This window comes from Vidua chalybeata, chromosome 3 (assembly GCF_026979565.1).
Source record: "Vidua chalybeata isolate OUT-0048 chromosome 3, bVidCha1 merged haplotype, whole genome shotgun sequence".
NCBI lineage: Eukaryota > Metazoa > Chordata > Aves > Passeriformes > Viduidae > Vidua > Vidua chalybeata.
This window is the reverse complement of record NC_071532.1, coordinates 38,334,519-38,349,275: the sequence shown is the minus strand read 5'-3', so window position 1 is coordinate 38,349,275 and position 14,757 is coordinate 38,334,519. Positions and strand designations below refer to the sequence as shown.

The following is a 14,757-nucleotide window of genomic DNA, read 5'->3' as shown; positions in this document are numbered from 1 at the left end:
TTCTGCTAAATCAGTAAAGTGACTATGCTCTGATGTATTAACCTGTTAACAGTACCAACTTCTCTCCTACCTACATCAAGGGTCCAAGAATTCACAGATGGCTGTATTATTGTTTATGAAACAGTTTACCACGTAAACAAATGAACGCATATTAAAATCTGGAATAGATCAACCAAAAAGTCAAAACTGAAAAAATGTGACAGAGGCTATTCTTGGACCCATGCTGACTTTTAGTAGAGGCAGACTAGTGGGAAAGGGTTAATGAGGTCAGAAAAGCAGGAGGTACTCAGACAAAGGGGAGCAGAAAGAACTTGCCTGCAGAGGAGTGCATCAGAGGCGCAGATGTAGCAGGAAGAGCAAAAAGGGTCTCATCTGAAAAACAAACAAATAACCTCAGCAGAAGGAAGGGCCAGGGTGAAGAGGGGAGAAAGCACACAAGGAGTCAGTTCCCAGTAAATTCAACAGATCAACAGCCAGCACCCAAGAGAACCAGGGAGCACCATCATCAGAGCCAGGTGACTTGGGAGAGCCCACACCCAGATTTCCCCATTCCCCATTTACTGAGGGATCTCCACCCTCCAAGTCAGTGACCAACCATAGTGAGACAAACCTTGGCAGCTACTCTTATTTTCGTTCCCTGGCCTCGCACACCACTGGGCAGCTATACCTGCCATTGCCAGTGACACATAACTCTTACTTAGCTCTCTCCACCCAAGGTCTCCTCACACCCCCCTACTTGTGTGAGCAGCCCCAACAAACTCCACCAAACACTAGTGAAAGTTAAAATTACTAAAGCAAGCTCTGAAAGCAAGCCCACAAACACAGCACTCCTCAGGCACAGCCATACTGGGCCATACTATCTGCTTTATATCTTTACTCTTTTCCTTTTGGTATTATACAGACAAGCCCCCAGAGGAAGCTGTTATTTTTAAAGCCTTTTTTACCATGATCCAAGGAGTGTATTTGGCTTTTCTGAGTTTGCTTTAAGCCCAATATCTCCCAAGACAAATCCAGTTCTCCAATTTCCACTCAAAGCTGCAGTACCAGCCATCATGAGGAAACAGGCAAAGCAAAATCAGTCCTTCTCTGGATTTCTGTGCCAGCAGCAGTGTTTTTCCCAGGTCCATCATGTCCTGTTGGCTTTACATTGATGTGAGAATACTACCATTTAGATAAATTTATTTCATTCTGAGAAGTGCATAAAGTTTTCACATTGAGGCTGTTAAAGAATATTTGCAATTCACATCAATTGCATTAGTGGAGCAAAAAATTATATTTAAGTACTTAAATCCAATTTTTATTCTCTGTACAGACACCAACAATCTTTAATTTTGCTATGTGCCTGGACAAAATCAAGTACTGAAAAAGAGGTGGGGATATTTTTGGCTTGTTTTATAATTATTATTACAAATAAAGAATAACAGAAGCAATTTAAAGGCAAGAAGTGAGAAATGTGGTAGTTGCAGCAGCACAAACATAATAAACCAGTCAGGCAAGGCATTAAGCTACGCTGTGTTTTGGCACTAAACCATGACTTGTGCAGAAGCAATGCCACTTGCAGACACTCATGACCTGTCTGGCTTATTCAAGTTAATCCCAACAGCAGTGTTTCAAAAATCAAGTCTCCTCACAACCTGCATTTCCTGTCACACTATACAGTCAATTGGGTTTGATCCACAGAACATTTATCTCTTGCTGTATGTTGTGGATTATAAGAATCACCTGAAGACAACAGAAAACAGAGTAAGAAATATAGCTGAGTGTAGGACTTGGTATTAAGAAGGGTCCTCAATTCCTGCTGGGCCAAAGACATTTCTGCTCAGTTTTCTAAAAATTACATTTTTCGATTAAGGACCATATAGAGAGAAACCTCAATTCCAAATTTAGAGCACATTAAAGCAGTGTCACAGTTCAATGGTGGCAAAGCTTTTAAGGACGAAAACCACACTGGAGGACAACTGATGGGTACATGAGACAGAGTCATAGTGCTACACCAAGTACCACTATAGGCCCTTTGTTCCAGGAGCTGCTTGGCTCCACATCCCCTGGCTCACCAGGATCCTTTCCACAAACAGAGACTGCTCCTCAGCCCACATCTTTCCTGAAATCACACACTCTACCTCCTCCAGATCACCCCAGAGCAGCACAACCCAGATGTACCGGAAGGAGTCTCACTATGAGGCAGGAGAAAAAGCAGGATGGACCTGATGGGACCAGATTGTGAACAGAAACTCTGACAGCCCAACAGAAAAGGACCTCCCAGGGAAACCAATACCAAGGCAGTGGGCAAACAAACACAGCAGAGTCCACTGGGGAGCAAGGAAGTGAAGGGGAAAACACACAAGTCATCCCTGAAAGGTGCTGCTCCCTTCCTGTCCCAAAGGCCAACTGCAATCTGCACCAAAAATTCCACATTTAAAATCTTTTGAACACTTTCCAGCCCCAGAGACAGAGGTTTCAGTTTCTGGGGAAGGGCATTGGGTTTAAGAGCACGGGCTCTCATTTTTAAGTGTTTCCTTAACACAGCACAAGGCAAAAACTCCTTCTGAGGTGTGGCTTCCATTTACCCAACACAGTACCATAGAATCGCTATGCCAGCCACTGAATTCCCATGTTCTCTTAATGGAAGGATATTATGTCCACACCCAAACTTTATTTTCCACACATGGCTGGAGTGTGAAAAGAGATTACATAAAAGCAGCGTTTCCTAACCAGCCAAGGAGAGCCACCCACTCTCCCTCCACCCACATCAGAAAGGCATTTTTCCTGCTGAAAGGAAAAAGATACAAGGGCTTTTTCCTGCCCTGTGTAATACCTCCAGGCAAGCAGGGAAAATGGAGTAGGACAACTCCCCATCAGCATCGGTGCTGACTGAACCAACACTCTCTGCAGAGTGAAATTGAAGTGACATGGTGAAAGGGAATTTTTCCAGCAGTGACACTGCTGGAGCACCCCCACCTCCCATGCGGAGCTAGAAACCTCTCAGAAACACAGCTCTGTGGGTAAGTAGGACACTTCTAGGATCCATCACCAGGGGTGGCTTCTCCTATTTGCATCTCAATGGCAGAAATTAGGTGACCAAAAAAACGAACCCCCCCCCAAAAAAAAACCGCAAAACAACAACAACAAAAAACCCCAAAAACAAAAAAAAAAAAAACCACCCACAAAACAAACCACCCAAACAAGCAACACAACAGAACCACGTAAAAAAACTTCTGAATACATCAAGCTCTGAGCAACAATATTGTCAAGCAAAAGCAGGTATTCAAAACACCTTAACTGACGTACAAAGTGAGTTTCACTACAAAAAACTTCACCCAAATATATACAGAAAAAAAACTAAGTGATCCGCTTACAAAGCATAACTTTTTACAAATCCTAACTAAAACTCCTTTACTAAGATGAATTGCTCAGTTAACACTTCCATCAGAAGACAGATTTTGTTTCACAAAGCATGGGAGAACGAGACCTCAAAATTAACACAATCTCCACAAAAAGACTTCTTACTCCAAAGCTTTTCAGCCAAAAATTCATAATGATGCAAGTTAGTAAAATACGTTCAGCATTGCAGCCTCTTATTTATGAGTGGTACCACTTTATGATTTACTGAAGCACTCCAAGTGATGGCTCTTAAAGAGAACTTTAGAGACTCAGCCTGACTGCATGCCTGTTTTTAACCAGAAACATACTGTAAATTTTATTTTTGATTTCTTCAAATTAAATATTCCCTAAAAAACAAAAAAAAAAAAAAAAAAACCAACAAACCACCCACAAATAGCCCTGTTTCTTCTTTCATTAGCATGAACTCTCATATTTTAAAACTGCATTATGATCTCAGCTAAAACATAACGTCCTTCAATGAGAATCAGATTTCAGTGTTGTTTAAAAATAAAGAACCCCAACACCAGCATGACAAAGATGTGCAATTTTAAACCCCAATTTTAATTTTTGCTGATTTCCCACTAACTGCTGATGTTACAAGATGCTGACATTACCAGCATAAAACTTAACATTTAAATACCAAAATTTCAGATAAAAAGTAGAGAAATAAATGGAGATTTCTCACACAACTAATGAAATGAAAGTTATCTGCAAAGATTTCCAGAGAAAAATGTTTAAAATTAAGTAGTAAATGGACAATTTCAAGAAAAGCAGTTTATGAGAAAAGAGCCTTTTTTCTTCCCAAAAAACATACTTGCCAAAGGAAAGCAGAGGACTTCAGTCTAGTCAGAGAAAATAAGAACTGAGCAACAACAATTTCTATCCCTCATCACTGGATTTGTGTCAACGAAGGACCCTTCCATCTGCTCCCACGTGCCTCCTTCCAATCAGCAGCAGCAGAACTGTGCTGACATGGATTTACTGTTCTGCTGCTCTCCTTATTTTTGTGTATGAGCTCAGCATTAAAACAGACAAAACCCACAGAAACACTGAGCAAACTTCACCTGATGTTTCCAGTTTAGCTTTGCCAGGAGACTTCATTAGGCTGCTAGATGGCAGCCTTCAGAGCTTAAAAACCACTTCCTGGATTAGTTTGCTGGAAAATGCTGCTAGTCTTAAAATTAACAAAAATGGAGTCTTTAAGAATCCATTTCACCTTTGCAAGCCTAGGAAATGAGCAAGATACCAAACTAACAAGCCAGGGACTGCTTTTACCTTACAGACTTCCCACAGCGGAACACTGTGAAAGGCCGCTCCTGTTAACATAAATATTTAATAATAAAGGAAAACAGGGTAAAATTAATACTCCAAGGAATGGCATATGTGACATGACTCACATGCCATGTAAAAGTTCCATTTGCAGCAACCCCTCTAGGGCAGATATGAAAGAGAAATTGTTCCTTCAATGCACCGAGTTGCTCATGTGCCCACGGTGGAGGCTGCCCCAGCAGCATTTCTATCTCAAGCTGTTTAGCAACACATGTGGCCATTTAAAAGTTAATTATTTCAAGTTCTCAGATGCCTAATTTCCTACTGCAGTACAAAACAAGGGTACACAACTTCACAAGAATTTCCTGAGAAAAGTAGCTGCCTACACAAACTCCATTTAAATAATCTCCTCTTATGATGTGATTGTTCTAAATAGAGGATTTCGCCAAATATTTAAACCATTCAAGATCTAGAACATTAACTATTATTAGCACCTTTTCACATCATTACATCAGGCTGCAGAGCCATGGCAAATCATTAGTTTTTCTCATTTGGCTCTTTTTAGTTACAGGTCTAAGTTTTTAAAGAGAAGTTTCCAGATTAGGAAACTATTTGGAGATCCTGGGAGGAAAGTGTACAAGCTGCTACAGAAGATGGGAGTTGTTGAAGATTTAAGGGGGAAAATGGAGCTCCATTTTGGACACCCTGAGGGCATCATGGCTGGGATCACAAAAGGAGCCAAGACCTTTGATCGTTGACAAACCCAGCTGTAGGTCATTTCAGGCCATCACGGCAATTACTGCAAAGTGGAATCATGCATCACCTGCAGGGAGAGTTGTAGTGCACTATTTGAAGTGCATGAAGAAAAAAAGTTCAAACAAGCATTTTAAATAGTCTGTTTCTGCAAACAGATCTCCAGCAAATAACATTTTCTTGTTGTCTAAGCAAAAATCTATAATCAAACTGGTTTAGGCAAGTTTTTTTTCAATATCATTTTTACATGGTCCAATTTCTCAGCTTCTCCTCTTTTAAAATAGCTCCACTTGAGACAAGCTGCCCAGCAACAACGAGACTGTAAAGCAACGGGACAGAGGTGAGCTGTGTGCCATTTCTTCTCCTTTTGCTCAGCTATTCAGTGAAAAGAAAGGCAGTTCCACTCCCCTGCAACACCCAAGTGCCAACCGAAGCATGAACAGAGGGACACAAGGAAGAGACATTAATCCTGGCTCTGTCATGTTCCCTGTTACAATTCCCAGGCTGCCAAATTAAGAACCCACCACCACGATACTTCTACAAGGCCATTAAATACTTCAGACACAGCCGCCACTCTCACCTCACTCTTACAACCATTTTGATCAGTAACACCAGGGACAGGGTCCAAAACATTTCAGAGACCGGTTCTCTAATGCCACTTTTTGCTAAAAGTCCCTCACCCACTGAGTGTCACCCCTCATCCCCTCAGAGCAGGGACAGGATTTTATCAGACATCTTTTGTTAGCAAAACTAAACAAACAGAGAAAAAAAGTCTCACAGTTCAGCTCCAAGAAACTTTTCACTCCTCTCACACCAAGAGCACACAGAATTCCCAGAAACAGGATGCACATACCTTTCCCAGCCCAGCAGTCCACAGGAGCTCACCACGATGAAATGAAAACCTCTCAGGAACACAGAGAAAACTCTTCTGCTCCTGTTCTGTTCTCCTCCCAAAGCTCAGGGAGGAGTAAATGGCACAGCTCTGGTACTACACACCTTGTCTGTGCCTTCCCCCTACAAGGTACCAGCTCCAAACACAGAAATTCTGCATCATTACCCAAATTAGCATCAGGTGGTGGGCAAAGCCTCCTTTTACTGAAGTCAGGTGGCCACAATTAACCAAAACTGTTCACAGCCCACCTCTGATGGCCTGAAATATCCACTTCACAATCACAACTATATTTAATATATAAATAAAGGGATTTAATAGCAAAGCAAAACCTTAATTTAGAACCATCTAAAATATGAACATTCCCCGATTCAGCATTTACAGACACCAATTTATACTGCTTCAGTGCATTTGATTAAAAAGAAGCAGAAATAAACAAACTAGCCAAGTGCAAATACAAGCGTCCAGCTAGACACAGCTTTTAAATCCAAGTACTCAGTCTTTGGCAACATTTGTAAACAAAAGACTACTAGATAATTCCTCTAAAAACTAAGTAACTCCTCCTTAAGCCCCAGGCTCTTTAACCATAAGTTGAAATAACAAAAAGAAATTTGAGTTCTGGCAGTGCCACAAAGCAGAAAAATAGAGTAATTAGATGAGAACTTATTCAAAGGCAGAAGGTCTAAAGAGCCATGCAAATCTTATCATTATGCAGACATTATCCAATTTAATTTTAGAGATTATACCAATCATAAGATTCCCTTTCACTGATTTGTACAGATGGATTTTTCCCTGCTTTCCCCACAATTAAACAAATTAAGCAGTATTTAGATGAGCAACCTTATCATTGCTGAAGAATGTATTTATTAGCTAAAATAATCTTTAAAGAATAGAGATGAGATGCTACTGATTTCTTTTGGCACCTCTTCCCAACACATTACCTTGTGTGACAAGCCTCTGACACAAGAGCTTACAGTCTGCAAAATAAAAAAATTGGTGCATAAGATGTCTGATGGATAAGATATGAAAAATAGGGAGCAAGAACATGGACTCGATGTAGCTGTTAGTATCAGTAGAATATCTTTTAATTAAAGGGGAAAAGCAATGTGAAGATTCAGAGTCTTGATGTCCTCCTGACTCCCAAGGGGATCAGGTAACAACAGCACTACAATAGATTTTGGTCAATACAGGTTTTGCCCAACCATTTCACTTTTTTGTAATTTAAAACAGAATACACAGGGAAACCCCAATTTTCTTGTCTGTAAGTGTGATCTTTAAAGGAAGACTTGGGTTTAAAGCACTTTAAATCCATCTCTCTGAGCAGACTGAAGGTACCCCCAGCAGACCTGGCTGAAGCCCACGAAAGAAGGAGCCTCTCTGCCACTAATGACATTTTTCTCCTCACTTGTTCCTTTCTGTTCTGAGCTCCAAGCTGCTTTGCAAGGTCTCACACATGCTCTTTCGTCTGTTTTCTTTGGCACTGCTTTCACTGCCACACACAGGGGACACAGAACGACAGGCATTAAAGAATTTTCTCTCCTGTCAGAAAGGAGGGGAGAGCAAGGTTCAAGGAAAACTGTCACAAACCAGTGCTGACTGGATAAGCAGAAGGATTTTGACAGACTGAGAACATTTTTAACTGGCAACAGGAAAGTTTATATTTATCTCAGTCTTGTGTCTCATTTGAAGACATCTTAACTAACATATTCTCCCTAGCTGATGAAGTTGATGACATGATTGCCCTGTTCATTAAAAAGCTGCCAGTAGAAGCTGGGAGTATCTTCTCAGACACAAAGCAAGTCTCCCAACGAAACCATGGAGGTCACACTGGTATTCCCAGTACTTCTGCATTGAGAGGGGAGATAAAACTTAAGGTATTTTTTCTTTATACATCAGAAAGCAACAAATTGAGACTAACCCATTAAAATCATGGGGAAAAGCATTAATTTAAAAACATAAAATCTAACCTAAAATCTTCATATTTTGACAGCTACAGTTGGCAGCAGATTGATTATTTCCATTTGAAAGATAAAAAACATTCTACTGAGATAATTTGATTTTCTCACACTTTGTGAATATTAATAAGGCCATTATTTTATTGCTGTTGTAATAGTTCTTATTGATGGAAAGACCAATTTAAAAAGCCATCCACCAGGCGTGTGTCATCTGTCCAGAGTGCAGGATCTCAGTTCTGGCTGTCCTATGCTGCCCTAAAAACTGAGACTGCAGAATAAGTAGAAAATATTCAGTGTTTCCAAAGCATATACAGGAGCAATTTCTATTTTAGATCATAAACAAATAATTTTTTTTAAAACTGCATTAAAACATTACTTTTCTACTGAGGTCTCACAGTTCACTATTTTTACTTGGCAATAATAGCTCTTTTTTCCCCCCTTTCATTTCTAAAGCAGCTTGAGAGTTACACAATTTTCCTCCTACTTCATGTATAAGCATTTCTGAATATCTCAAGACAATTTACCTGTAAGCTCCAAGTTGCTTTCCATTTTCTAGCCAATAAAAGACCAAGAACTATTTCCTTGCCTCCAAACTAGAACCCAAAGGACATTTTCAGATAGAAATAAATTAGCAAAGCATAGTTCAATCTGAGTTTCGCAGTTACTATAGAAACCTGCCAGCAAAAACAAAAAAAAAAAACAAAAAAAAAACCAAAAAAAAACAAACAAACAAAAAAAAACCAACAAAACAAAACAAAAAAAGCTTCTGTCAAAATATTAACAGAAAACAAAGAAATATCACCCCAGCACACCAAGTGCTCCAGTTGAAGGTTAACCACCCTTTGTTCCTTCCCAGCACACAAAGGCCAGGATCACAGGAGAGCCATCAAGCAGCTGAGTGCAACAGAATGGACATGGAAACAGGCAGACAAAGCCTCAAAATCCCCTCAAAATTGTGTGGCCACCACCAGAGCTCCCCAGAATTCCAGCAGCATGGGAACTGGGCTCCAGGGTTAAGTCTGATGCCTAAATGCCTCCTTGTAAGTAGCCAGGCTCTTGGACTGAGTGCTCTCTGAAATCCTGGGCATTGGAGGAAGAGGAAGCAAAATGAGTACAACATCTGCTTTCCCAGCAACTTTGAGAAAACCTCTGACTGGGAAGCCTGAACACTCCCCTCAGCTTCCACAAGTGCTACTGTTTGTGGTTATCTGTGAGATAAGAAAGAGGTTCTTTGGCCACCAGTGGTGATGCAACAAGGTGGACAAGGCAGTGGTCGCTCCACAGCCATGCTCAAAGCTTCCTTAAGTACAGGCTGGGAGGAGGGGGAGGAGGGGAAGGAGGGCAAACAAACAGCAGCTCTTCACCATCTCCTAAATTGTGGTTTGTAGGACTTTGTCTCCAAGGGGAAAACTCCCAGTACAATTCAAAACTTTCCTGAGGGCTACATCATTATAGGGTAGGTGGAAGCTGTGTGGTTTTATCCTGGAAAGCAAGTCCAGGGATACATACCCACACAAAGCAAACATACCATCAAACTTGGCAGGAGTATCCTTGCACACACTTCTGCTTATCAGAAGACAGGGCTGTTTGGCTCCTGAAACTCTTACACCAGCTCAGTTACAGAAGCAGGCCCCAGTGCCAGACACTGCATATGACAATGAATAAAATCGAATAAATAAAATGATCCTTTGTTGAACTCACCAAGATAGGAACATGAAATGTGAAAATGAAGGTTTACTATACCAGTCAAATTGCTAATTATTCTCCTCTTTACAATAGATTTTTTTTTTTAATCACATTTTAAATTAGATAACCGAGGTTATGAACACCTCCCTTAGAGCTTTGCTGGCTATACTTGGGAAGAGAAAATGTCTTGCACCTCAGAGAAATACTGAGGAACAGTGGGTACATATTTTAATAAATGAAGGGTGCAAATGAAAGTCACCAGTGATAGCATTCAAAGACAGCTGTGTTTTTTCCAAGTCATGCTGCATGCTGTCCTTAAAATGCACACAACTCCTCTGAAGGAGTCCCTGCAGACACAGCAGCACAACAGAAAAAAAATCTGAGGAGCAAATATGCTGGTTTAGAATTTGTATCAAATGCAAATGCAGGATGAGCAGGGTAAAAGGTTCACTCGCTGGGGTGAGCAGAAGCAAGTATAGATCCGCATTTATTCAGGACCTCCTGCAGCTGGGCTCAGCCCAGCCAAGGACAACTCCAGGCAGCTCTGCTGACCTCTGCTTGACACTGTCTGGGCAAACCTTCCTGAGACCTCTCCTCAGCATGGATGAAATTAAAGAAAAAATCCTATATAATCACATAGAAAAGCAAGACTAATTAATAAACTGTCCCTCCACAACGTTTGCATATGTATTTAACCTAGGTCAGCTGAAGGCAACAGACATACAAGGAAGCATCTTTATTCTCTCTGCATGCTGGCTTAGGGCCAGTCTGGTGGATTTCATGTACAGGCTTCTGGTAAGTGTAGTTTAACTTCAAAACACACCAGTCTCTTCCAGGAAAGTGATATATGACCCTCCTTTTGCTGCAGAATCTAGGGCTTGGAGAAGCAAAGTGGTATCTACTCATCATAGTACACTGGTTATTCTTACTTTGGGCAGCTAGCCAAAAAAAGGGGGCTAATACTTTGACCATGTATACCTACCTCAAACTGATTTTTTTTTTTTTGTACCCTATGTAAATTCAGGTAAACAAAAGATTTAAGCACTAATCTCTCCAGAACTGTAGTTTCTGCTACTCACGAAACAACAAGTAAAAAAACCCCAGAAATCGTTCAGGAGAACCCAAGTTTGACTGCAGAGCTCCTGCTTGTTTTCTCCTCCTGCAAATATTTATATTAGCTCTTCAGAAGGTAGGCTGCTGTTACCCTGTCAGAGACTTGCATTATATATAATTATGTCACAATGATATTAAATACTCTTAAGTGTGTAACTAAAAGCAATTACAAAGGTTTTCTTTTTAAACAGCAGCTCCATATATACATAAAATCCATTTCAATGGGTCATCAAGCAGGCAATACATTTTTGCTATTGTTCCACTGCCAAAAGGCAGCACCATGGCCAATTGTTGCATATAAAAGAAGCCCTACTATTCCCTGCTATAGGCCATACTCTCCTCCTCCTGGAAAGAGAATTTCAGAGTTATTTGCCTCAAATCCTCATAAATGAAAGCATTAGATTTCATATATTAGGAGATTTTGAAAAAAATATTCTAGATTGTGAATTGTAATTCTTCAGTTATACCTTTAATTCAAACAGCAGAGCTCAAAGTAAGTGAAATGACAACTCTGCAGAGAGCAAACCACAGGACCACGTGGCTGTCCCTGCCATGGTCACCCACCAACCAGCTGCAGGCAGCAAATTCATTTTGCAAGTCTCCCAGCATGACTGAGAGTGAACTCATTTTAAGCCAAGCCAAATATCTTGACCCAGACAGTTTTAACACCCACTGCTAAATGCAAAACTAACAAACATTTGATGCGTAAATGGATATTTAACACGATAGAAACTAAGTGCTCCTGCATTTGAGAAGACCAAAATACTCATGAGATAACCTGGCAATGCTTTTATCAACATAATTTGTTCTCATCCAAGAGTTTCAAGTACAGAGCTTCTAATATTTCAACTCATCATTAGATGAGCATTGTGTTACAACACCTTGTCTTTGGAAACCAGGCCTCCCCCAGATGCCAGTCCTTACTTCAGAGCCCTAAATTAATCATCACTGACAAATTAAAATAACTCCTTGATGCCACTTCTCAGCTATACTACGCAATTCTCACAGTTAGGTTTCTAACACAGAACTATTTCAGGAATTACTGTGCTGTTTTTGCCTTATCCTTCGGAGGTCAGAGAGGAAAAAAAAAACAAATCACTTCCAGAAAACACACTTTCATCCCTCCTTTTCAAAGCAACATGATTTGGTAGATCCTATTTCTTCCATTCAGTTCTGTTTAAACCATCCAGAGTTCCACTCAGAGAACATGCCTGGAAAAAATTCTGTTCATCCACCGTATAGAATCCCTCCTCTTCATTCTGTTACAAGCTTTTGTCATCATCTGTCCTCCAAATGGTGGAAACAAACAAAAAAAAAATCTCCTTGGCATATTGCTACATAGAAAGCTTCCAGAAGAACAAAACAAAGTAGGCTTCATGAAAGACAACAGCACAAGTAACCATGAAGTCCCATCACACTTGCAAATAAATGCATTGTGAAACTTCCCCTGAAAAAAAACTAAATTCAGGTTTTAACAGGCCTTTTTTAAAATTATTGTTCCAGATGCTTTTTTTTCACTAGATCTTGAGTATTATGCCCCCTCATACTGTAGTGTTTAGTTATTATTGAAATCCTGCATCTTTACAACATACCAACACCACAACAGCAATGAAGATAAGCACACACCATGATGATCTCAAAGCAATTGAATTTGTTCCTTTTCACTGTTTTAGTGGCCTCAAGTCAGCTCTTTTACTTTGAATTAAGGAGAAGTGGAGCCACAGCACACTCACAATCCGCATGCAAGGCATTAGTCATGCGGGTCAGCTCCCGGATTAGACCTGAGAAGAGCTCTGGCAGTCGGGCAGCACCAGCAATTGTTGGGGGCTGACACGCCCTCCACTCCACAGGCTCCGGAGAACCCCCACATTACGGGGCGACGCCTTGGAGAAGCCCCAGGTAACAGCCGCGGCCATCCAGGATGCGGGGCTGACATTCTTCTCCAGGACTGCCACACCTAGAGCAGCGAGCAGCCTGGTCTCCCTTTGTGCTACTACACATTCCTCCCACCGGTTCCCTCTCGGGGGCTCAGCCCCGCAGTCCGCGGCCGGGGCGCGGCGTCCCCACGCAGGCTGCGGGCCGCTGGGCTGTGCTGGCCAGGTGGAGAGCCGGCGGCTCCGCAGTCCCTCGCCTCGCCCCTCCCTCCAGGCGCTGTGTTAAACATGAGTAAGATTACAAGTATCTTATGTTTCTCTCATCCCCCGCGCTCCCACGCCCAAACCCGCAGCGCCGGGCCGCCCTGGGGGGAACCGTGCCTGGGACAATGCGGCGAGGGCTCTGCGCCGGGAGAGAACCGGCCGGAGCCGCGAGGATGCCGCGGCCGGTCCCTCGGGACTCGGCCGGTACCCTGCGCACGGCCGTCCCCACGGGACTCAGCCGGTATCCCGGACACGGCCTGTCTCCCTGGACTCGGCCGGTACGCCAGGCTCGCCCCGCGCTCCCCCGGCGACGCGGCCGTTGCCAGGCGGCGGCGGCCTCGCCCCCGGGCGGCCCATGTGCGAGGCGGCGGCCGGGGCGGCGCTTCCCCCTCCCGCCATTAGCATAACACAGAGGGGAGGAGGAGGGAAAGAGAAGAAATTACAATTAAAAAAAAAACAGAAAAAAAGAAAGAACGAGGAGGGGGAGCCCTTTCTCCAGCATGAACTGCGGCGGGGCCGCGCCCGAGCGAGGCTGAAGGGAGGGAGCGATGCCGCAGGAGGCGGCCGAGGGCCGGCAGACAAAGGGAACCTCCCGGCGGGGCAGCGGGGCTCGAGAACCGGAGTGGCTCGGGTGGAGGCTCCCCCGGCCGGCCACCGCCCTCCCCGGGCCCGGGGCGGGAGCACTCACCAGCTGAGCCGGAGGAGGACCCTCTGCTCCGGGGGACAACGGCAGGCTCGGGCTTGGGCGGCTGGGGCTGCGCGGGCCGGGCGGGGGCCGGGACCTGCTCCTGCGCGGGGGACGGCGTCGTGGCAGAGGAGGAGGAAGAGGACACAGCTCCTCGGGGGCTCCAGTCGGGCTGCGGCGGCTCCGGAGCAGCGGGGCGGGGCGGCTCGGCGGGGCCACCGAGGTCCAGCAGCTGTGGCGGCCGCTCCTGCGGGGCCGCGGCAGGAGCCGCGGCAGGCTTCCTCTCCATCACCTCCAGCTGCTCGTCGAAGTCTTCGTCCTCCTCTTCCTCTTCCTCCTCTTCCTCCTCCTCCTTCTCGTCGTCGAGCACGAACTGGTAGTTAAACTGTGGCTGCTGCGGCCGGGCTGACCCGGAGGAGGAGGAGACCAGGGGCGACTGGTCCAGCTCGTCCATGGTGCCTGGAGCGGGCGGAACAATGAATAGTGCGGGAGCAGGGGGAGGCGCGGGCTGCGCTGCCGCCGCCGCTGCGGGACCCGCACTCCACGCCCTGTGAGTCACCGCCCGGGAGGCGCGGGCGCGGCCGCCCCGCCCCGCCCCCGGAGCGGCGGCGGAGCCAGCCAATGGGAGAGGGAGAGAGCAGGAAGCAGCCAATGAGAGGTGGGCTCAGGCGTGGTTCTTTATGAATATGCATCAGATGGGCGGGCCCGAGGGCTGTAGGAGCGGGGCTGAGAAGTCGGGCAAAGTTCAGTGCGGAGAACGCGGGTGGGGTGGCAAAGGAGACGAGGCACGACCCGGGGCCCCTCCATCCCCCCGTGACAGATAGCCTGGGAGCGCGCGGCCTGATCCGTCACTCTCCTCTGCCAGGAGTAGTGTCATTCTCTCTTTTT

General features: G+C 44.3%; 1 protein-coding gene across 6 annotated transcripts in view; it reads right to left on the bottom strand.

The window, feature by feature from the left end:
* RTN4 (reticulon 4) overlaps positions 1-14,424 on the bottom strand; it is a 40,859-nt gene extending 26,435 nt beyond the window's left edge. The window contains exons 1-2 of one of the 6 annotated variants that reach the window (XM_053939145.1): positions 13,873-14,424; positions 316-372 (exon numbers count right to left, since the gene is read on the bottom strand). In XM_053939145.1, the coding sequence (XP_053795120.1) occupies positions 316-372; positions 13,873-14,323 (508 nt within the window). In that variant the 5' untranslated portion in view covers positions 14,324-14,424. Of the gene's footprint in view, positions 1-315; positions 373-9,775; positions 9,781-13,301; positions 13,468-13,872 lie in introns of those variants that run through there. The other 5 variants (XM_053939147.1, XM_053939146.1, XM_053939152.1 and 2 more) reach the window with 5 other exon arrangements.
* Between the last annotated feature and the right edge of the window lie 333 nt (positions 14,425-14,757).